The 25884-nt window shown below is 44.0% G+C and overlaps 1 protein-coding gene across 1 annotated transcript in view; it reads right to left on the bottom strand.

Annotated features, from left to right (window-relative positions):
- The window catches only part of LOC120937520 (proton-coupled folate transporter-like), a 486881-nt gene that overhangs the window by 376209 nt on the left and 84788 nt on the right, over positions 1-25884 (bottom strand). The window contains exon 2 of the mRNA XM_040350803.1: positions 14348-15104. Coding sequence (XP_040206737.1) covers positions 14348-15104 — 757 coding nt within the window. The remainder of the gene's footprint in view (positions 1-14347; positions 15105-25884) is intronic.

Here is a 25884-nt window from a genome sequence, read left to right as displayed (position 1 = left end):
TTTAGACTACATGAAATGTCTTTACAGTCAAGATACTGAAAAAAGATACAGGAATACTTCTGGATTGGGACATACATTTGAACCAGAGAACCTAAATAACACATAATAAACATACTGACAGACAGAAAATTTAAAATAGGTACTGCGCTAAACCTAAATTAACCCTAATAGGCTGTAGGAATGGGTCCTAGTTGACATGCCCTAGAGTTTAGGTTGGCAGTAGTAATTTTCAAAGTAATAAAAAAGTTACATTTATATATCAAGTCATTAAAAAGGAGGATTTAAAATGAAGATATAAAATGGAATAAAATTACTATATTATAAAATAAATTAAAATCAATTAGTTTATATAAGACTCAATACCCTATGTTAATAATTGGTAAGAAAGCAGTTCAGGTCCAGTTCAATGTTGAGGCCTTGCGGATGCATCGTCCCCAAACGGTGGATCCACATGGTCTCATTCTGTGAGACAGCTTGTAACATGTTAGTGCCTCTCCAGTGACTGGTTACCTTATCTATACCAACAAATAAAAGCTTACTGGGATCTTTATTATGGCATTGTGTGAAGTGCCGTGACACACTATGGTTGGGGAAACCATTTTTAATATTAGCCACGTGTTCGTTAATTCTTATTCTCAATTTTCTGGTGGTACGACCCACGTATTGTAACGAACACGGGCACTCTAATAAGTAGGTGACATGATGTGAGTCACAGGTTATAAGAGGTTTAACTGTATATTCTTTTTGTGTAATGTTGGGTTTAAATTTGGTAATTTTTCTACTTGTTCTAGTGGTACTTTTACATGACTTGCACCTGGTGCAATGATGGAAGCCTGATCCATCAAGAAAAATAGGTGGTCGAGGTGGAGGATCTGGTACATTTGGAGCAATCATATTCCGTAGACCTGGTGCCCTCCTGTACACAAATTTGGTTTTGGGGGGTAAAATTGCGGCCAAGTCATTGTCTTTGAGCAAAATCGGCCAATGTTTTTAAAGATGAATTTGATCCTGCCAGCTCTACTGAGCCACCCGCAGCTAGGGACATGGAAGTTCAGAACCAATGTTCTCATGTAGTTAGCAAAGTAAAACATAAAAATAAAACTCATACCCCTAAAAAGACAAAGCTTCCCGTACTCCCTAAAGGGACCAACTACCAGCCTGGGAGGGCCCCCCCCCCCAGCGATTATGGTAACCACCCAGCACATTATGAATACTATCCAGCACCATATGGAGGATCCAATTATAACAGATACGCTCCATTGGAGAATCACTCAGGGGATTATGACCATTACCACTATAACCCCCACTGAGCCAATATGCACCCAGACCCTCTAGAGGTCAATTCAGAGGGAACTTCAGGGGAAGACCGGCTCAACAACAAAGTCATCCACCACAGGGGGGGGGGAATGGAGGGGATGGAAAGAACCCTACAAAATCCCTTATAAAACTCCTACCACTCCTGTCCACCCCCAGAAAACAGACCCCGAAAAAGAGGGAGACGAGGGGGAGCCAGGACGAAAAAGACCTCGAGACAACTAAATGAGGGAATATTCAATCTGGCAGGAGTCGAGTTCTCCAGAGCAGAACTGGAAGTGCTGTCAAAAGGCATGAAATTCTGCCCAGATAAAAATATCACCAAATTTGAAGTTTACATAGAGGTTGAAAAATATATAAGGAAACTTAATATTAAAAAAAAAATTCACAACAGAGTACGAGCACACCCACTGTTGATGATGACACCTTTGTCCACACAGGGTTGAAGGTGAGTGCCCTGACCCAGGCTGTCCACGCCAATACCCAGGCTGTCCAGGCCAATACGGCAGCCCTCACTGTGGGCCTGAACAGGATAGCCGTGGCCTTGGAGGGCAGGCCAGCAGGTGGACAGCCACCAGGGGAGGCTCCTCCTTCCCCTGCTCCCCCCCATGAGTCTCCCCTGAGGGCCCGTGGCCATGGCCGGCCCAGGCGCAGCTCACACCGCTGTTAATTTTGGGTGTACTTTGTTTTTAATTTTTTTTGGAATTCTACTGTGATTATGATTTGTTATATTTGTGTGAATGATGTATGAATGTGGGGGTGACATTCCTGCTGAAAAAAGGGTGTCACCCTCATTTTTGGTGGAGTAGGGATCCCCAGGACCAGGGAGAAGTGATCCCAGGTCCATGTGAATGGTGTATGAATGCACAGTGACATAATTGGAGCCTTGGCATGGGTTGCTGCTCCCTAGTACCATGCGGGGTACTTCGGTCTAATCCAATTCGATGAGGATGTGGGGTGTGTGTGCTAGGGACCACAGTGGTGTGCATGGATGCATTCTCATTGTGCCATGTTTAATTTGTGTGTTTACTGTGCAAAGATGCCTTCTGCGAGGCGTCTCCTGGCTGCTCTTCCCTCAGAAGAGGGGGTACCCTCGGTCAGGGGGGGAATGTCTGGTTGGGGGTCAGGTCATCACGTATGTCAATCTCAAGGTCCCTTCTCACTGCAAAGTTGTGCAGCATGCATGATCAGGCACACAAAGTTTGGGGAATACAACAGGGTACCCCCAGACTTATCCAGGCATTCGGAAACGGGACTTCAGGAGGCCAAAGGTGCGTTCCACCACTGCACGGGTACGTATGTGTGCAGCATTGTAGTTTTCCTCTCCTGGGGTTTGGGGGTTCCGGAATGGAGTCATGAGATGGGGTCCAAGTGCATATGCAGAGTCACCTGGAAGGGAAAAGACAGGAGGATGTTAGTCATGCATGTGCCCCTCGTGATGTCTGCATCATGGGGGGGGGGCAGTCTTACCTGACACCCATGTCACTCACCAACCAGCCAGATGTCCCCATACACGTTCTGTTTAAATTCTCTTGGGATGTTGCTTTGACGATATATGAAGCTGTCATGGCTGGATCCTGGGTGTTTGGCACGGACGTGCCATATGAGGTATTGGGCATCGACTATCACCTGTACATTGATTGAATGCCAATGCTTCCGATTGCGGTACATGTGCTCTGTCTCATGGGGGGGCTGTAATGCCACATGTGTGCAATCAATGGCCCCCACGGTGCGTAGGAATCTGGCGATTTTGTAGAAATCTGTCATTGTCTTAATCCGCAGGTCCTCCTGGGTGGGTTTGATGATTTGGTTGGCCATGCGTCTCAGGATTGCAGGGACAACCTGGTGCACACATCTGCTAATGGAGGATTGTGACATCCCAGCCAACAATCCACTTGTGCACTGAAAAGAGCCAGTGGCAAGGAAATGGAGTGTTGCCACTACCTTGACCAGTGGCTCCAGTGCATGTGAGCGGTGTGTTGGGCTGGTGATGTCATCCTGCAGGGTTGTGGTTAATTCCATGATGGCTTCAGGGGGGAATCTGAAGTTGCGATACACCTCAGAAACAGCCATGCCAAACACATCTAGGCGTGTGCGGTATATCCTCTCCTGTGCCCTCCTCCTCCGTTCCCTCCTCCTTCTGCGTTCCTCTAAAGTCACTAGTATAGCTATGAGCATGGATGCCCCTGGCATGTTGGCATACAGATTGTTGTCCTGCAAGTGTGTGTGCTCAGCTCTTCCCTAACGGTGTTGCTTTAGCTGACCTTTACACGGCTGGTGCAAAGTTAAGGCACCTTTTATAAGGTGTAATTTTCCCCCGGGAAACTAGCAGATGCGCACAGGGCGTAGCCTACGCCGCACAAGCGTACTTTTGTGGATCGCCGTATCTCCCTCATTTGCATATTTAACTAGCAAATCAATGATGTGTCTAGCGTATTTTGCGCTCCAAGATGTGCCAGTTTAATCGTTTTACTTCAGCCGGAAAAAAATGTTTTTCAGGCGTATCTCGTTTTGAGGATACGGCGCATAGATACGCGCGGCGCATTTTTGAATTACGCCGCACATCTCTAGATACGTCGGCGTAAGTGCTTTGTGAATCTGGCCCAGTATTCACAAAGCACTTGCTCCCAATGTTGCGCCGGCGTAACGTAAATTTGAAGGCGTAAGCTGGCGTAAGTGTAAGTGGGTGTGACCTTATGCTAATGATGGCCTGAGCGTGGAGCAGTGGCTTACGCCTGGCGTATCATCAACGGAGCATGCGCAGTGACGTGGACGAACGATCGCTTCCCTGTGCGCATGCTCACAACTACGCTGACACAACTTCCTGGGATACGACGGCCCACCGGCTTACGCCGAGCGCATTAATACGCCCAGACATGCGCCCGTCCGACGCAAAAGGACATCCTGCTTTTTCCCCCCCCTGAGCCAGGTACTTTTGCTGTGCGATGGCTGCTGCAGATTCTGAGAAGGACAGGAGGAAGAAGAACTTCTCGCCAGAGGAGAAGGCAGTCCTCATCTCTGCCATTGAGAAGTTTGACGTCTTCCTCTATGGTGCCCAGAGTCGCGATACCAGCCGGGCCAGGAAACAGGTCATCCTGGAGACCATAGCCACTGATGTCAGTGCCCTTGGCAATGAGTCCCGGACCGCCAAGGATATTAATAAAAAAATGAATGACCTGAGGCGCCAGGTTCGGAAGAAGCAAGAAGCACCAGAGGGGCACAGGTGGCGGACCACCATGTAATTTGAGCTTGACCCCGGAGGAGGAGGTGATTGCCCGGTGTCTGGAGAGGGAGAAGTTGGAGGGCGTGGAGGGCTTTGATTCCCTTGATCAGGCCTCGAGGACAGGTAAGTGCTTTTTATCCCCCTATCCTGTGTGTAGCATGTGAGGGGGTGGAAGGGAACATTTGTCAAATGTGTGGGTCCACCAACATGTGACTGCTTTGTGTCTTCCACAGATGTGCAGGAGGAAGCGGGGCCATCTGCTGCCGGTGGCCATCCCACACCATCTTCCCTGGAAAAAATCCTCAGCCTGACCCCCTAGGAAGCCAAGATCCAGCGGTGGAGGGCCCACACCTCTCCTCTCAAGGTGGTTGAGGAGGAGATGGTGAACCTTGCCCAGGTTTGCCTCTATATAGAGGAGGCCTCTGTTTTGCCTGGTCCCTCTCACCCCCCCCATCAGGGGAAGCCCCTCTGGCACAGCCCCTAGCAGGGGAAACCCCTCAAGGGCTTCACAATACAGCCGGTCCCAAGCATCTTCTGCCCCCAGGAAGGCGACACGGAAGACCAGGGGTGTTCCTGATTCCGTGCAGGAACAAATTGCAAGGGACCAGGCCCGGCAGACCCGGCATATGGGGGAAATAGCTGGGGACCTACACAGGGTGGCTGACAGCCTGGCCTCCACGGCACACATTACAGATGCAGTGCAGGATGTCAGCAGCAATTGTGCTGCAGTGGTCACCTGCCTGGGGGAGCTGCAGGCCACCACAGCAAACCTGGTGTCAGAGGTTCAGACCCTGACTGTGGCGGTCCAGGCCAACACGGCTGCCATCCAGGAGGAGGGGAGGCAGCGCAACCAGTGGCACAACCTCACCCGCCAGCTGAGGATGCAGGCACAGACCAACCTGTTCCTCAGCCGCATTGCCATGGCCTTGGAGGGCAGGCAGGCATCACCTGCCAGGAGTGGCAGACCTGGGGATGAGCCACCTCCAGATGCCCCACCCGAAGCTCCCCCCAGGCAGCCCACGTCAGGGCAAATGAGTGCCATATTTTTTTTTGGTTGTGCTCAGGATATGAGTTTTTTGTTTTTTTTGTTGTGCTCAGGATATGAGTTTTTTGATTTTATGTATGTGCTCAGGTCATGAGCTTATTTATTTTATGTATGTGCTTAGGTCATGAGCTTATTTATTTTGGTGTGACTGGTGTGTGAATGTGGTATGAATGGACAGCGACATCATTGGGGCCTTGGCGTGGCGTTGCTGCTCCCAAGTCCTGCATGGTGGACTTGGGCTAATCCAATGTGAAGTGGATGTGGTGTGTGTGAGAGCTAGGGACCACAGTGGTGTGCATGCATGCATTCTCCTTGTGCCATGATGAATGTGTGTGTTTAACGTCCAAAGATGCCTACCACAAGGCATCTCCTGACTGCTCTTCCCTCAGTAGACGGGGTAGCCTCGGTTGGGGGGGGCTGTGTGGTTCGGGGGTCAGGTCATCACATATGTCAATCTCCAGGCCCTTTCTCATGGCGTAGTTGTGCAGCATGCAACATGCACCGATGATCTGGCAAACAAAGTTTGGGGAATACAACAGGGTCCCCCCGGACTTATCCAGGCATCGGAAACGGGACTTCAGGATGCCAAATGTGCGTTCCACCACTGCACGGGTACGTCTGTGTGCAGCATTGTAGTTTCTCTCTCCTCTGGTTTGGGGATTCCGGAATGGAGTCAGGAGATGGGGTCCAAGTGCATATGCAGAGTCACCTGGAAGGGAAAAGACAGGAGGATGTTAGCATGCCCCTTGTGATGTCTGCATCATGGGGTCGGACAGTCATGCCTGACTCCCATGTCACTCACCAACCAGCCAGCTGTCCCTGTACACGTTCTGTTCGAATTTTGTTGGGATGTTGCTTTGACGGTATATGTAGCTGTCGTGGCTGGCCCCGGGGTGTTTGGCACGGACGTGCCATATGAGGCATTGGGCATCGGCTATCACCTGTACATTGATGGAATGCCAATGCTTACGATTACAGTATATGTGCTCTGTGGCACGGGGGGGCCGTAGTGCCACATGTGTGCAATCAATGGCCCCCACGGTGCGTGGGAATCCTGCAATTCTGAAGAAATCCTGCATTGCCTTCTGCCGCAGATGCTCATGGGTGGGTCTGATGATGTGGTGGAACATGCGTGTGAGGATTGCGGGGACAACCTGGTGCATGCATCTGTTCATGGTGGATTGTGACATCCCAGCCACTACTCTACTTGTACGCTGAAAAGATCCACTTGCTAGGAAATGGAGTGTTGCCAGTACCTTGACCAGTGGCTGCACTGCATGTGCGCGATGTGTCTTGCTGGTGATGTCATCATGCAGGGTTGTGGCTAATTCCAGGATGGCAGCAGGGCTGAATCTGAAGATGCGATACACCTCCGAATCACCCATGCCAAAGACGTTCATGCGCGTGCGGTATATCCTCTCCCATGCCCTCCTACATGCCGGTGGACACATTAGTAGTGCTAGGACCACGGCTGCCCCTGGCATGTTGGCACACAGATGTGTTGTCCTGCAAGTGGGGTTGCTCAGCTCGTCTGTAACAGTGCTGCTGTAGCTACTCTCCAGCTGACCTGTGTAAGTCTGGTGCAGAGATAAACCCGCTTTTTGCTGGAATAACTTTAGGCCGGACGTATGACTTACACGCAGCGCGCGTAGCCTGCTTCGGGCTCACGTACATTCGCCGTGAATCGCCGTATCTCCCTCATTTGCATATTTGAATAGGAAATCAATGGGAGCGCCAGATGCATCCAGCGTAAATATGCGCCCACGCTACGCCGGTGTAGGAAAGTTACGTCGGTCGGAGGAAGCCTATTTTCAGGCGTATCTAGTTCTGTGGGTACAGCGCATAGATACGACGGCGCATATTTACACTTACGCGGCATATCTGTAGATACGTTGGCGTAAGTCTTTCTGAATCCGACTATCCAAGTTTAACAACTGCAACTGCAGCCATGGTGCCACAGTGTGGGCTCTGGTACCCCCACAGTGACGGAACGCCAGGGCCCAGTTGCAAGTGCAACCTCTTGTGACCCCGTTAGTTCCGCCACTGGTTGGGATATACAAAATGTGCAAACCCAGGCACATTGGGCCAGATTCACCATAGAGATACGACGGCGTTTCTCCTGATACGCCGTCGTATCTCTGTTTCTATCTATGCGACTGATTCATAGAATCAGTTACGCATAGATATCCATAAGATCCGACAGGTGTAATTGTTTTACACTGTCGGATCTTAGGATGCAATACCGCGGCCGCCGCTGGGTGGAGTTTGCGTCGTAAACCAGCGTCGGGTATGCAAATTAGCAGTTACGGCGGATCCCCGACGGATCTTCGCGTTCGCTACTTCGGCGCTAGTCGAGTTTCCCGTCGCAAATTTAGTCGTCGTTTTGGGTGCCCTAACTTTAGTCAGCAATCGTATTGCTGTCTAAAGTATGGCCGTCGTTCCCGCGTCGAAATTTAAAATTTAACGTCGTTTGCATAACACGTCCGGGAATACGGAAGTACGCTACGCACATCGCTGTTCGAAAAAATTACTTCACGGTGCGCAAAGCACGGCGGGAGTTAGGAAACGGAGCATGCGCAGTAGGTCCGGCGCGGGAGCGCGCCTAATTTAAATGGCACACGCCCATTTGAATTGGCCCATCTTGCGCCGGAGGCCGCGGGCGTAGTTTTCATCGCAAGTGCTTTGTGAATCAGGCACTTGCGATGAAGTCTTGCGGCGGTGTAACGTATCTACGATACGTTACGCCGCCGCGATTCTATGTGAATCTGGCCCATAGAGTCAAAAGCAAGCACATGTGATTTTGACAGCAAGTAAGCATTGCTCATCTTGCTTAAATTGTGACCTAATAATTGTAAATCGGAACTACAATGGGAGAAAATGCAAAAATAGGACTACTTACATTCATTTATATGCAGCCAATGTAGTACTATTGATAAACATTCGGCAGGAAAACACAAGAGAGTTGTTCTTTTCCTCTAATGCTGTCACCAATTTAACCGTTCTTTTTACTTGGTCTTTTATTTTTCTGAAATGAATTGCTCATTCAGAAAACCAGTCAGTTGAAAATAATTGCATGGATAATTTAACTATATTACGTCTAATGAAACTTGGCTTTTTCTGAAGAAAGTAGCTTGTTAGTTCCTAAAATGAAGAAACATTCAAGCATCCACTTCACGTAATGCGACAGACTCAGAATCAGTTTTGCTAATGTTAAGCCCTTTGCCATTATGAAATGGTTTATTCTAAATACAATAACATCTGAGAACAGCATGAAACATTTTGCTGCACAGAAGAACAAAACACAAAGGGGCTGATTTACTATAAACAATGCGCTGCGCCGGTTCATGGCTTAATTGGTGCGCCGGATAAATCATTAATTGACCGTATGAACCGGCGCAGCAGAGGGCGCAATGCAATAATAAATATGTAAAGCCGCCAAACTCCCTTTAGAAGTCTATGGGAGAAATCAAAAGTGTTAATTTTAAAGGTTAATATGCTAGTTTTTGTCATAAAAAGTGTTTGGGGACCTGAGTCCTGCCCCAGGGGACATGAATCAATGCATTTTTTATTTTTTAAAACGGAAATTTTTTTGGGAGCAGTAAGTTTAATAATGCTTAAAGTGCAACACTAAAAGTGAAATATTCCTTTTAATTTCGTACCTGGGGGGTGTATAATATGCCTGTAAATTAGCGCATTTGTTTCCCGTGGTTAGAACTGTTTCTGCACAAAATGACATTCTGACGAAAAAAGGTCATTTAAAAATCACTCGCGGCTATAATGAATTGTCAGGTCCCGGCAATTCAGAGAAAATTCATTCATAAACAAGAAAGAAAAGTGTGGGGTCCCCCCAAATTCAATTACCAGGCCCTTCAGGTCTGGTATTGGATATTAAGGGGAACCCTGCCGTCATATTAAAAAAAATTACATGGGGTTCCCCCCAAATATCCATACCAGGCCCTCCAGGTCTGGTATGGATTTTAAGGGGAACTCCACCCCAAAATGGCGTGGAGTTCCCCCAAAAATCCACACCAGACCCCTTATCCGAGCACGCAACCTGGCCAGCTGCAGGAAAAGAGGGGGGGTGAGAGAGCGCCCGCCCCCCTCCTGAACCATACCAGGCCACATGCCCTCAACATGAGGGAAGATGCTTTCGGGTCCCCCCCAAAGCACCTTGTCCGATGCTCGGTGGTTGTGGGGGTCTGCGGACAGGGGACTTATCAAAATCTGGAAGACCCCTTTAACAAAGGGGACCCCCAGATCCCACCCCCCCTGTGTGAAATGGTAATGGGGTACATTGTACCTCTACCATTTCACCAAAAAAAAGTGTCAAAAATTTGAAAAAGACAATAGCCAGTTTATGACAATTCCTTTATTAATGTCTTCTTTCCGCGCTTCTTCTCCCATCTTCTTCTTTTGTGCATTCATTCTGGTTTCTTCCTCCATCTTCTTCTTCCTCTGCTTCTTTCTTTGGTCTTCTCGTCCGCATCTTGCACCGGCTTCCTCCCTGTTGGTTCTCCGGACGATCCGCTTCCAATTGAAGTTCCCGCTGTGTGACGCTCCTGTTCTTCTGACAGTTCTTTTATAACTGAGGACGCGGCATCACCCAGTGACCCCGCCCCCTCTGACCCCGGCTGATGTATTTTTTAAAATTTTTGACACTTTTTTGGGTGAAATGGTAGAGGTAAAATGTACCACATTACCATTTCACATGGGGGGGATCTGGGGGTCCCCTTTGTTAAAGGGGTCTTCCAGATTCTGATAAGCCCCCCGCCCGCAGACCACCACAGCCACCGGCCAGGGTTGTGGGGATGAGGCCCTTGTCCCCATCAACATGGGGACAAGGTGCTTTGGGGGGGACCCCAAAGCATCCTCCCCATGTTGATGCCATGTGGCCTTCAACAGTTCAGGAGGGGCGGCCAGCTAGGTTGCGTGCTCGAATAAGGGGTCTGGTGTGGATTTTTGGGGGAACTCCACGCCATTTATTTTTTAAATTTGGGTTGGAGTTCCCCTTAAAATCCATATCAGACCTGAAGGGCCTGGTATGGATATTTGGGGGGAACCCCACCTCATTTTTTTTATTTGGTTCCCCTTAACCACTTAAGACCCGGACCAAAATGCAGCTAAAGGACCTTGCCCCTTTTTGTGATTTGGCACTGCGTCGCTTTAACTGACAATTGCGCGGTCGTGCGACGTGGCTCCCAAGCAAAATTGGCGTCCTTTTTTTTCCATAAATAGAGCTTTCTTTTGGTGGTATTTGATCACCTCTGCGTTTTTTATTTTTTTGCGCTATAAACAAAAATAGAGAGACAATTTTGAAAAAAATTCAATATTTTTTACTTTTTGCTATAATAAATATTCCCCAAAAATATATAAAAAACATTTTTTCCTCAGTTTAGGCCAACACGTATTCTTCTACATATTTTTGGTAAAAAAAATCGCAATAAGCGTTTATCGGTTGGTTTGCGCAAATTTTATAGCATTTACAAAATTGGGGATAGTTTTATTGCATTTTTATAAAAAAAAATGTTTCACTACTAATGGCGGCGATCAGCGATTTTTTTTCGTGACTGCGACATTATGGCGGACACTTCGGACAATTTTGACACAATTTTTGGGACCATTGTCATTTTCACAGCAAAAAATGCATTAAAAATGCATTGTTTACTGTGGAAGTTGCAGTTTGGGAGTTAACCACAGGGGGCGCTGAAGGAGTTATGTTTCACCTAATGTGTGTTTACAACTGTAGGGGTGTGTGGCTGTAGGAGTGACATCATTGATTGTGTCTTCCTATAAAAGGCATGACACGATCGATGCAGTCGCCATAGTGAAGAACTGGGAAGCCATGTTTACACGCGTCTCACCCCGTTCTTCAGCTCTGGGGACCGATTGCGGGACCCCAGCGGCGATCGGGTCCACGGGTCCCGCGGTCCCGGAGCTTCGGACCGGGTTGCGGGAGCGTGACGCGGCCGCTCGGCCGCGCCCCACGGCTGGGTACATGTACAGGAAGTACCTGTACATACATGTGCCCAGCCGTGCCATTCTGCTGACGTATATGTGCAGGAGGCGGTGCTTAAGTGGTTAATATCCATACCAGACCTGAAGGGCCTGGTAATTGAATTTAGGGGGACCCCACGCTTTTTTTTTGAGCAATGACTGTTCTCTGTATTCTGGCGACCCAAGTCCACCCTATGTTGAAGCCTATTAGAGACTCTGGCTCTATTTAGATGCTTAAAAAAAAAATTGGTCGCTGTAATTCATGTGCCCTGTAATTCATGTGCCCTGACCGCGGATATGCATGAATCTATCCACAGCATATAGGGGGTGGCGAGGAGAGAGGGGGCAGCTCTAATGGACGGGACGCCACTTTTTTAAGTCCCATTATATTTTGATGAGTTTAAATATGCAGGAAATGTTAAAATTACTGAATATTGCTCAAAAATTAACTTAAACCAAATATAGACTTAGACCCCTTTCACAGCGAAGGCGTTTATCAGACGCTAAAGGGCTAAAAATAGCACCTGCAATGTGCCTGAAAAACGCCTCCCCTGCAGCCCCAGTGTGAAAGCCCAAGTGCTTTCACAGTGTAACGGTGCGCTTGCAGGACGTTAGAAAAAGTCCTGCAAGCAGCATCTTGTGCGATTTAGAGAGGTGTATACATTGCTCCCCCACCTTCCCATTGAAATTAATGGGTACCGCTGCCGAAGCGCCTGCTTTTTGAACGCATTTAACCCTTACTTTGGCTGCTAGCGGAGGGTAAAAAGTACCCCACTAGAGGCCGAAAAGCGCCACTAAAACTACGGTAAATCGTCGCTAAAACTAGCAGCGCTTAACTCTTAATGTGGCCTGCTGGCAGCGTGAAAGGGGTCTTATAGTTAGTGAAGCCACAGAAAAGGAAGGCACCCTTCAAACCTAGTTGTTAAAGTAGAACTATTTTTCAATTTTGGATTGCGTAAGGGAGGATTATACCCCTTGACAGATTTTTACCCACCATCTCCTTCCAATTGTGGAGATTTCCCTTTACTTCCTGTCCCATAGCCAAACAAGAAGTGAGAGGAAATCCCTGAAAACAAAGGTAATCTCTTGGGGACCCCCAGTGTCCCCATTGGAAGATTTTTATTCTTTTACTTTTAATTATAATGGTAAACAAGACAAATAAAGAGGGTCACAGACAGCAAAAAAAAAACCTGACCGATGTTCTAATCCCTCTACACTCTATCCAAAACAAAAAACAAAAATTGCCTTTAGTTATACTTTAAACTGATATTCCCCTTACTTTAAACAAGAGCTTGAGAAAAAAAAAAGGAAGAGGGGAAAGGAGTTTTTAATCTCTCCTTTGATAATCTGCACTAGTAGACATGTGCAAATAGCCCTTGAATCTTTAAGGTATATGTTCAACAAACAACATTACATGTATTTTTATTTGCATTTTTTCCTATTTCTGAACTTCATGTACTGGATCTAGATAAGGGTCCTTTGGACACATTAAACAAATTCACCAGGTTGGGGGCAATTACCTACTTAACCCCTATAGGGGATTTTAAGTTGAACTTAAAGCTCCATTTCCTGAACCTTTCCCTGGGCACTGGGGGCCTGAAAGATCCCGCTGTCCATTAACACTGATGCTGTAGAAGCTCCCTTCAAAGCACTTCCCAGAACATGTGGACTAGTATCAAAGTGGTATGGGGCTGCATGCTTACTACCCCTTTGCCCAAAAAAAAATCCTTTCCACATACCTTGTGTGACAGGTTGGATGGTTTTTAAATCCGTATTTAATAAAAAAAAAGTAGAAAAAAAAAACAGCGATTTTAAATTGGTGAATGTTATGTTTACTGATTTTCAGGTAAATATGCAGAGAATGTAACATAATTTTTTTTTTATAAATAGATAGCTAGATTTGCAAAAAGTTTTGCCAGCGTATTAGTAGATACGCCTTCGTAACTCTGAATCTAAGCCGTCGTACATTTAAGTGTATTCTCTAATTGAGATACACTTAAATGTAGCTAAGATACAACTGTCTGCGCCATCGTATCTTAGCTGTCTAGTTCCGCCGACCGCTAGGGGCGTGAACGCTGATTTACGCCTAGAATGCGTAAATCAGCGAGATACGCCTATTCACGAACGTACGCTTGCCCGTCGCAGTAAAGATACGCCGTTTACGTAAGGCGTTTTCAGGCGTAAAGTTAGTCGAACAAATAGCTGGCCTAGCCAATGTTAAGTATGGACGTCGTTCCCGCGTCGAATTTTGAAAATTTTACGTCTTTGCGTAAGTCGTCCGTGAATGGGGCTGGATGTAATTTACGTTCACGGCGAAACCAATAAGTCCCTGCGGCGTACTTTGGAGCAATGCACACTGGGATATGTCCACGGACGGCGCATGCGCCGTTCGTTAAAAACGGCAATCACGTCGGGTCATACACAAACGCCGGCCCATTTACGCTACGCCGCTGTAACTTAGGAGGCAAGTGCTTTGTGAATACAGCACTTGCCTCTCTGACTTACGGCGGCGTAGCGTAAATACGATACGCTACGCCACCTCAAAAATACGCCGCCCTACGTGAATCCAGCAGAGAGTGTATAGTGTGAAAATGTGTCTAACCTCAGACGAGGCTAGACGAATGCTGGCAAAAATTGCAGGAAATTTTAAAGTGAACCTTTATAAATATGTCAGATTATGGTTTAATGTATTTTCATTCTTGCCCCAAAATATCACATATTGCAATCTACGCACTCTACTTAAACAAATATATAAATACACAGCTACTTACCAACATTGCAGATATTAATTAGGAAAACGGAGACTAATATGAGATAAAACTTCAATCTGTTGTGACCTTCGCGCTTCTTGCAAATAGTTCTAAATGAGTCTTTTACATATTTTAACACCGATCTTTTGGGACGATCTTTTTGTCCTTCACTTGTTTCACAGTCATCATCATCCCCATGATACTCCTCGTAAAGTTTACTATATCCATTGGGTGATTTTGATTCCTTTAACCAAAACAAGATATATAGTGCTGCAAGCAAATTGAAGCCACAATACACAGCAAACACAATGGTGAAGGTGCTATGCTGAAGCAAGCTTCCACCCAGAAGAAACCCAGAAGTTCCTCCAATAAATATCATTGATTCCGCAATTCCCATTCTAAAAGTGCGCTGTGAATTTTCCGTGATGTCAGCTAAATAACTGAAAACACTTAAAAACATTGAGACGTGTCCTCCAGAAATTCCAATCAGAGCAGCAGCAGCAAAGGTCCAGTAAACAGACATTTCTTTAAAATAGCTTATTGCAATGAAAAGCCCTCCACTTGCAACAGAAAAAATAGAAGGCAAGATCATTCCATGCCTGCGACTTCCCTTATCTGACCAAGTCCCAAGAATAAGTGCCGGTAGAACTGACATTAGACTCAAAATTGCAATGTATATAAGCATAATGTATGATCCTCTGCTTTGAACAACTTCATATTCATCTTTGTTTTTCTGTATTTCACTGCATTCAGTGTCATTGTACAGTCCTTGACATACCTGAAATACAACAATATTGACATTTAAAAAGATAAAAAAAAACAATTCAACTGTATAATTAAGTGAGTATGGCAGATTTGAAATTATGTTTGTATGAATTATAGCAAATAATATACTGTATATTAATAAAGCAGGAGTAGTCATATAACTATTATGCCGCGTACACACGATCGGTTAAACCGATGAGAATGGTCTGATGGACCGTTTTCATCGGTCAAAACCGATCGTGTGTGGGTGCCATCGGTTATTTAACCATCGGTTAAAACAAAAGCAAACTTGCTTTAAATTTAACCAATGGATTCCTAACCGATAGGTCAAAACCGATCGTTAGTAGGCAGGACCATCGGTTAAAAATCCACGCATGCTCAGAATCAAGTCGACGCCTGCTTGGAAGCATTGAACTTCATTTTTTTCAGCACGTCGTTGTGTTTTACATCACCGCGTTCTGACACGATCGGTTATTTAACCGATGGTGTGTAGGCGTGACGGACCATCAGTCAGCTTCATCGGTTAACCGATGAAAACGGTCCATCGGTCCGTTCTCATCGGATGGACTGATCGTGTGTACGCGGCATTAGACTTCTTGATTAACGTCCAACATTGGAATTCCCACCCCATTTGCCACACTCTTTTTAACCCTAAAAGCCCCATGTCATGTTATATTTTTTTTTGTTCCTACCTTTTTAAAAGGCTTTTATGATGGCCACATTAAGCAGGATCCTCTTTATCTTTGGATTTTCTCCAGTAGTGTGCAGTTCTCAATGATGCAGAGAGAGGTGCTCACATGATGACATCAACACTGGTCTCTGCATCTTTTTATAAGTACAGGATGTTGCCACTTCAGTAACATTGAACAGTGAAATGTCTGGAAAACTGGCATTTATTTCTGCAAAATGCTTGTATTTGTGTCTGACTATGCCTTCTTTAGCCTTTTGCATGGTTTAATCCACATAGTAAAGTCAACAAGGGCACTGTGCTGTGTTTTCAATATATTTCCCCCAGGTACATAAGCACCTAAGAAAGGGAATCACTCTTAATTAGGTTGGAGCAATGCATGCAGGAAAGAAAAGTGTTATGCTGCGTACACACAACCGTTTTTCATGACGTGAAAAATGCCATTTTTTTAAATGGTCTTTAAAATGATCGTGTGTATGGTCCCGAGAATTTTTTTCGACGTGAAAAATGGGCATTAAAAAAAAATGTTGTCGCGAAAAACTGTCGTGTGTAGGCTTTGACGACGTGAAAAAAACGTGCATGCTCAGAAACAAGTTATGAGATGGGAGCACTCGTTTTGGTAAAGCTAGCATTTGTAATGGAGATAGCATATTCGTCACACTGTAACAGACTGAAAAGCACGAAGACTGAAAAGCACGAATCGTCTCTCTACAAACTTTTACTAACACGAAATCAGCAAAAGCAACCCATAGGGTGGCATCATCTGAATGGAACTTCCCCTTTATAGTGCCGTTGTACGTGTTGTACGTCACCGCGCTTTGCCTGAGCATTTTTTTCAGGATCGTGTGTATGCAAGGCAGGCTTGACAAGAATCACGTCGGAAAAAAACATAGTTTTTTCTAGGACATTAAAAATGGTCGTGTGTATGCGGCTTTACAGCCCATTATTTGGGACCTGAGAAATGTAAGGGGTTTCTTAATATTTTGTTATAAAAATCTGCTCTGTTTACTCATATAATTTTTTCTCTGCGGAGCGATTGAAAGGGGGATACCTGTATTGCGAATATGTAAGGGTAGTGTTGACGGGAATGAAATATAAATGGTATATGTGTTAATTTATTTTTCTGTAAGTCCCTACCAGAAATTGTTCACTTAAAATCTTCTACTTTTAGTAACAAGTTCTTGTAAGGGAACACATCTAGGTTTAATTTAGTAACCATCTCCTGTAACTGCTTTGCTATATATTCAGTATTACTGACTTTTCTATAAACCAACTTACTTTGGCTATGTGGTGTAGATCTAAAGACAGTGGCAGGATTAACTTTGGAAAAGTCAATAATTTGATTACGATCTGTGGGTTTAGTATAAGTATCACTAATCAGCTGGGCCGGACTTACCATTGGGCTTGACTGGGCTCAAGCCCATGGGCCCCGCCCAATAGGGGGCCCGCCCGTTTACGTTTAATTTTTTTCAATAATATGCCAGTCATTTAATTTTTCATTTGAAGTGTGTTAATTGGTCTAGCATTTGTACCTGTTCTAGGGACATTGTTCATTTTTGTCCCCTGTCCAAGTAGACAAACTGTCTTTCTTTTATTATTACCCTTGTGAAGCTATTTTTTGCAATATTATGCCCAGTGTCTGTCCTTTTGCTGGATGTGGCATGTTACTTTGGCTCTAATTGCTGGATTTGCCCTTTGAATACATTTCACTCTGACTTGTGTCAGTGCTTTTTTGTGCCCATGCGCAGTATATCATGTCCTTCGGGACAACGCTATGTTTACTATTGATGGCTACACGTCATCATTATGCGATGCGGTCGCGATGACGTCATTACGCCCGGTCATTCTTCTGCGCATGTGCGGGCATCTGAATGACACTATTTATAGCTGCGGCGACTACCGATGGACAGACGTGACGGCTCGTCTGGCAGAATTATATGATCCCTCTCCATCTGACAGGTACAGCGGAAGCTCTTTCCTTGCCAGGCTCTTTGTGGTGATGTAATGTATAGAAGGTAGGGCCTGAAAGTGACTCAAGCCCAGGGGCCCCCACCACTCTAAGTCCTGCCCTGCTAATCAGATATCCATATGTCAATGACAAAATCTAATCATTGTTTCCAAAGACAGAACATTTTCAGTACTGTACCCATGTTGAACTGTAAATCTGAGATACTATTGTTCAGTTAAGTTTCAATAAACTGATGGAGGGCAGTAATTTCCTTTCCCAAATGGCAAATATATTTAGCCAGATTCAGGTAGACGTGCCTAACGTTAGGCAGGCGTAGCGTATCTCATATACGCTACGCCACCGTAAGTTAGAGAGACAAGTGCTGTATTCACAAAGCACTTGCGTCCTAAGTTACGGCGGCGTAGCGTAAATGTGCCGGCGTAAGCGCGCCTAATTCAAATTGTGAAGAGGTGAGCGTGTTTTATGTAAATAAAGCATGACCCCACGTAAATGAGGTTTTTAACGAACGGCGCATGCGCCGTCCGTGGACGTAACCCAGTCGCATTAAAATGCGACGCAGTTCCGACGTCCATACTTAACATTGGCTGCGCCATCTTTTTGGTGGTTTATCTGTACGCCTTAAAACGCCTTACGTAAACGGTGTATCTTTACTGCGACGGGCAAGCGTAAGTTCGTGAATAGGAGTATCTCGCTGATTTACGCATTCTAGGTGTAAATCAGCGTACACGCCCCTAGCGGCCTGAGTAAATAGACAGCTAAGATACGACGGCGCAGGCGGTCGTATCTTAGCAACATTTAAGCGTATCTCAATTTGAGAATACGCTTAAATATATACGACGGCGCAGATTCGGAGTTACGACGGCGTATCTACTGATACGACGGCGTAACTCTACCTGAATATGGCTAATTGTCTATAAAATCCAGCCATAAGTTGCAATGTGCTTTAGAGGGGTTGTAAAGGAATTTATTCTGAGAAATCCTCACTTCCTGTTCTTCTGTCTGTAACTACACACCGTAATGCAAGGCTTTCTCCCTGGTGTGGAGAAAGCCTCTTAAGGGGGGAAGGGGGCGAGCAGGCAAGTCAGGACACTCTCTACTTTGCAGATAGAGAAAGGACATGTGTTTTAGTGGGCGTCCTGACACTCCTGCTCGCCCCCTCTTCCCTCAAGAGGCTTTCTCCACACCAGGAAGAAAGCCTTGCATTATGGTGTGTAGTTACAGACAGGAGAACAGGAAGTGAGCATTTCTCAGAAGAAATAAGGACATTTAAAAGCAAAATCGAAGGATGAGGTAAGTGAAGGAGGACTGCACTAAGGTAAAGGAAGCTATTTAGGGAAAAAAATATTTCCTTTACAACCCCTTTAGGGAACTAACTGTTCATATACAAATGTAAATATAAACATGCAAATCTCCATGCATGCATTATTTAATGAACCTTACATTATATAAGGGATATGATCAATTATAATGTTGTCAGTCAAAAATCTATCCATCCATGTCAGTTTTCTGTATTCTAATAAACATTTTGACTGGTGGGAAAATAGTAGTAGTAGTAGTAGTAGTAATAGTTTACTTTTATTCCATGGTCCCAATTTATGTAAACACATACTATTACCATTGCCAATGTTCTGTTGCACAGGTAGTTTAGAATGTCACAGTATTTTACATCTAAAAAATATTGTTTCGGGATAAATTAATGTGGTTTGTGGGGCATCCAGTAAATCCATTGTAAAGTCTGAAAATGAACTTATATTAACTTAAATCCATTAAGGGAGAACCTTAAAAATCAATTCTAGTCATATTCAAGGCTAATACCGACAGGATTGTCAGACAAGCACATGAGGAGTTGGGCACTGGACATTTACTAATGCAATACATAAGTAGTGTCTTCCTTTTACTGTGACTTCAAGGGTGACATTGGAAAAACACCAATCCTTTAAATTACATGCTTGGGAGATGCCTTTAAAGTGATTGTAAATGCAGATTTATTTTTTTATAGTAAACAGTAAAAATTAAATCACATTTTTTTTTTATGAATTAAAAATGCCTTAATATTTTAAAGCTAGCTCAGCTCTACTATGGAGTTTATACTACTATTATTACTGAATATTATTTAACTACTTAATCTTCTTTCCTCCTCCAACCTCCACCTCATTTCCCCTTCCCCTTTTTATTCTCCCTCCTCCCTTTGTTACTTTATTTTAGCTCAAACATATCTGAAGTCTGAACCTTTATCCCTGATGAAGTGGACCAGTATGGTATGCTTCATCCTATGCTTGTCTTTTTTTTTTTAGGTAAAAATAACAAAACATGTTATACTTGCCTGCTCTATGCAGTGGATTTGCAAAGAGCAGGCTGGATCCTCCTCTTCTCAGTTCCCTCTTCAGTGCTCCTGCCTCCTCGCTTCTGTTGAGTGCTCCCACAGCAAGCAGCTTGCTATGCAGGCAGTTGATCCAAGCCACAGCTCTCCTCATTGGCTGGCTGACTGGCTGACATTGGCTGAGAGGGGCTGCTGCCCATCAAAGGTTTTTTATCTTAATGCATAGAATGCATTAAGATAAAAAAACTTTGGGCTAGATTCAGATACAATTGTGTATCTATGGGCCGGCGTAACGTATCTCAGATACGTTACGCCACCGTAAATTAGGGCGCAAGTTCCGTATTCAGAAAGAACTTGCGCCCTTAGTTACGGCGGCGTAACGTATGTTGTCCGGTGTAAACCCGCCTAATTCAAATGGGGATGATGTGGGCATGTTTTATTTAAATGAATGGTGACCCCGCGTACTTGACGCATTTTACGAACGGCGCATGCGCCGTTCGTGAAAAAATCTCAGTGCGCATGCTCAAAATTACGCCGCAAATCGTCATTGCTTTAGACGTGAACGTAACTTACGTACAGCCCTATTCTCGAACGACTTACGCAAACAACGTAAAATTTTCAAAACTCGACGCAGGAACGACGTCCATACTTAACATTGGCTACACCTCATATAGCAGGGGTAACTTTATGCCGGAAAAAGCCTAACGTAAACTACGTAAAAAAATTCGCCGGCCGGACGTACGTTTCTGAATTGGCGTATCTACCTAATTAGCATATTCATCACGTAACTATACGGAAGCGCCACCTAGCGGCCAGCGTAAATATGCAGCCTAAGATACGACGGTGTAAGACACTTACGCCGGTCGGATCTTAGGGAAATCTATGCGTAACTGATTCTATGAATCAGTCGCATAGATACGACCCCGAAACTCAGAGATACGACGGCGTATCCGGAGATATGCCGTCGTATCTCCTTTCTGAATCTGGCCCTTTGACTTTACAATCACTTTATAGTTTCAATATTTACTACTTTGCTAACTAATCGGGGCTACCTGCTGGAAACTCTATTGCACCCCTCCAATAGATGTTTTTTTTCTAATGCAGACTATACATTCAGAATTACATAAGGGGGTTCTCCTTGTTTGTAGTTTCTTATTTTTTCAGATCGGTGTCCCCTTACACCGACCCGATTATTTAGCAATTTTTGCAATTTTTTTTATAATTTTCTCAACTTCCTCTTTTTTTTTCATTGGGGCTTATCGATGTCGACTTTTTTCACACCTTTTTTGGGGTTTTAAATGGCTAGGATTACAGTAGGTGCCCTGAATGTACAGGGTTGTATTAGCCCACAAAAGAGGTTCCAAATTTTGCACAATATGTACAAACAAAATATACAAGTGCTTTTCTTGCAGGAAACTTATTTTAAAGGGTCTGCCCTCCTAAAATGTCAAGTTGCTATTATAAACATTGTTTTTTAAGTAACTTAAAAACAAAAAAAAGGTGTAGCTATTGGACTCCATGGGCCAGATTCACGTAGATCAGCGGATCTATAGATCCACTCGATCTACGTGATTTAAGATCCGCTCCCGCAAGTTTGGGAGGCAAGTGGGTAATTCACAAACCACTTACCTCCAAACTTGCGGCGGCGGATCGTAAAACCCCCAGCGGAATTCAAATTCCGCAGCTAGGGGGAGTGTACTATTTAAATCAGGCGCGTTCCCGCGCCGATTTAAATGCGCATGCACCGTCCGGGGAATTTCCCAGCGTGCATTGCTCCCACTGACGTCGCTAGGACGTCAGTGGTTTCGACGTGAGCTTGACTTGCGACGCGCGTGTTTGTGAATCGGTGTACGCAAACGACGTAAGAAAATTCAAACTCGACGCGGGAACGACGGCTATACTTACCATTGGCTGCGCCTCATAGAAGCAGGGGTAAGTATACGTCGGGAAAGCCGCTACGGAAACGTCGTAAGAAGACTGCGTCGGGTCCGCGTACGTTTGTGAGTTTGCGTATCTCGCTGATTTACATATTATTCAACGTAAATCAGCGGGAACGCCCCCGGCGCCATTTTTAAATTGAAAATAAGATCCGACAGTGTAACACAGTGAAATAAAATCGGATCTTAGCCATATCTATGCGTACCTGATTCTATGAATCAGACGCATAGATAGGACCAATGTAAGTCAGAGATACGACGGTGTATCTGGAGATACACCGTCGTATCTCTTTGTGAATCTGGCCGCATGCCTCTGTACCAGCCACTACTAAAGACATTCTTTCATATCCCTCAGGTGGTTACTTATTTCTTAAATGCACACCTTATGATCAAAATATTTACACTTACAAATGTATACCTTCCCAATACTGGTCAAACAAATGAGCTATTTAATATTTTGACAAAATTAGAACAATTTTCAGAAGGATATATAATTCTGGGAGGAGATTTTAAATGTATATTTGGCCCGCTCTAAGACTCTTCCTCCAGGAAATCACAGGGCTCCCTTTCCTGCTATTCAGTCTATCAATCGTAAGCTTCATAGTTTACAACTTGTCGATGTGTGGCACACCCTTAACCCCTTTTTATTCAGCTGTTCATTCATCCTATAGTCGCATAGACTACAGTGTCACCTTAAGTTGGTCGACTTTAGCAACCATATAATCTCAAATATGGTCTGACCACTTTCCTGCTTGTACATCTTTTTGATTCCAAATACTATTAAGCATTGTGCAATATGACATTTGATCGAGACGCTATTAAATGCTTGCCGACTGGCGCCAGTAGATATACATCGGCAGAATGGCACGGCTGCGCAAAGCAGAACAGGGAGATGCCTGTGTAAACAAGGTAGTCCAGCCCCCTCACAATTAGAATCATTCCCTCCCTAGGACATACTTAACCCCTTCCTTGCCCCCTAGCGGTTAACCCCTCCCCTGCCAGTGTCATTTACACAGTAATTAGTGCATTTGATCGCTGTATAAATGACAATAGTCCCAAAATAGCGTCAAAAGTGTCTGATGTGTCCACCATAATGTTGCAGTCACAATAAAAATCACAGATCGCTGCCATTACTAATAAAAATAATAATAATAAAAACGCCAGAAAACAATCCCCTATTTTGTAGACGCTATAACGTTTGTGAAAAATAATCAATATATGCTTATTATGATTTTTTTTACGAAAAATATGTAGAAGAATACATCGGCCTAAACTGAGAAAAAAAAACTTTTTTTTATATCTTTTTTGGGGATATTTATTGCAGCAAAAAGTAAAAATTACATTTTTTTTAAATTGTTGCTTATTTTTTTTATTTATAACACAAAACATTTAAACCAGAGAGGTGTTCAAATACCAACAAGAGAAAGCTCTATTTGTGGGAAAAAAAAGGGAGTACATTTTGTTTGGGAGCCACGTCGCATGACTGTGCAATTGTCAGTTAAAATGACGCAGTGCCAAATCGCAAAAAGTGCTCTGGTAAGGAAGGGGGTAAATTCTTCCGGGGCTGAAGTATTTAAGAGATCCAGTAGTTCAGGCAGAAATAGTGGCAGCCATATATGTTTTGAGAGGCCTATTAATAAAACATGGTACTATAAAATAAAAACCTTACGTCGAGATATACAAATTTAGAACTAGCACATAAAAACACCCTAATACCAGACATGTGCATTAGTTTTACGTCCGAATGCATTTTCGTCCGAATTTCAGGTATTTTCGTTATCGTTTTAACAAACGCACAGAATACGAAAACATAAAGATCCAACATAAACAAATGCTTTATTTTCATTTTCGTTGGTCGAATGTGCCTAACCTTAACTCTATTAGTCCAAGATTATTCTACATAGAGAGAAAAGATTCGACATTATAGAGAGAAAAGAGTCAACATTATAGAGAGAAAAGTTTCAACATTATAGAGAGAAAAGATCGCTGCTGGAATTGGGTGGGGGAAGTAAAATAAAAATAATTATGATGATGAATGTTATTGGCTGATTGTAACCAAAGAGGAGGAACAGTAAAATAGCTAGAACTAACTTGACAATTCAACATGAACGACGAACATTCGACAAAGCATCGAAAAACATACAAACGTCGAAACTGTCATTGAAGGCTTATGGTGTCTGTTGATAGTTCTAAGAAGATTCGACAAAGCAACTAAACTGTACGACGCTGCAATCATACATTTCCGGTCAAATGCTCGGCCCATAGGCTATAGAAAAATTCTAATGTTGGTTGACTAGTAAAAATAATTAATAAACATAATTTTATGGCAAACAGGAGGCTCATATTATGCTATAATCTATAATCAAGAGAGTTAATGAAAAGAAAAAACGTTACACAGATAGGTATGCAAATGAACATAGGTAGACTGTCCAATCAGGTAACAGGAGTATGTTATAAAGGTGAGGTACAGGTGATATTCTTCCTCTTTCTTGCTGCTCCAGCCAGATAAGTACATTGAAATTTTTTCCTCAGGTGCTTCTACATATATTATATATATATATTGTGACAAGGTCGCACGGAATAGCGGTAATGTAATGCAGCAAAGTCGCTGAACTTAAGCAATAAATATGGCTTTATTGCACTCAAAAGAAATAATACAAATACAAAACGGCCTACTTCAGCTTAGGAAGCTAACTAACAGTACGGTCCCTGACTACTGTGTACTGGAGGGGCTATTCCAGCCTCCAGTATAAAACAAATAAACAAATAATAGTCCAAATAAGGGATTATCTGTTTCTCCAAAGAAGACAGTCTCCAACCTGTCCTGTTCAGCTCAGCATGCCTCAGGCTGAGCTCTCCCTCCTCCAGTCTCTATCAGGTGTTGTGTAATTAATAGGGAGAGAGAGGAGGTTTTCCTGTTGGCCAGGCTTAACCCTTTCTAAGACAGGGAAAGCTGATCTTTACAACCTCTCATTGACATACATGGAATCATGTACCCTGTCACAATATATAACTCATTACATATATATATATATTTATATTCATTTTCTGCAGAGTTTTCCCTGCAACCCTGCGCTTGTCACAGTTTGCAGGGCCGTACTTTTTATCCTTAATGGCAGTCCCAGCATTGCCCACCCCCCTTCTATTCATTATCTTCCCAGGTGGTCTCCTCACCATTCCAATACCCCTGCTTACAGCACACTCACTTGTTCTCTAACGGCCCGCGTCCCCTCACCGCGGCCGTTCGGCGGTATCCCGGCAGTCCGGGATATCGTTTCCTCACAGCTGGTGCTCAGCTGTGGCGCGGTCCCACGCGGATTCGCGGCCGGACACGCAGTGTGTCTCCTCACTGCGCTGCAGCGCTGCTATACCGCCGTTCCCTGACAGAAAGTCTGCTCTCCTGTGTGCCTGCCACATACCAACCCTGAACCCGGTTTAGGTTCAGGGGTGTATGTTTGGCACACACAAACAAATAGTAACACATTTACACAAACAAATTTAAATATGTATATATACTTTTATATATATGTATATATATATATATATATATATATATATATGTAGATATAGATGTATGTATATATATATATATATATATATATATATATATATATATATATATATATATATATATATATATATATATATATATATACATATATACTTACACACTTTGAACTGCAGTCAGAATATTAGTAATAAATATATATATATATATATAAATATATATATATATATATATATATATATATATATGTTTGGGTATACGCTCATAATATATGTGCCCTCTTACTGACATATATATTGTCTGCTGATACAAAAAATATATATAGTTCTGCTGCATATATATTAATTATGTAAAGCAAGGTAGATTTGCGC

Source organism: Rana temporaria, chromosome 4 (assembly GCF_905171775.1).
Source record: "Rana temporaria chromosome 4, aRanTem1.1, whole genome shotgun sequence".
Classification (NCBI taxonomy): Eukaryota; Metazoa; Chordata; class Amphibia; order Anura; family Ranidae; genus Rana; species Rana temporaria.
This window is presented reverse-complemented; position numbering and strand designations above follow the sequence as displayed.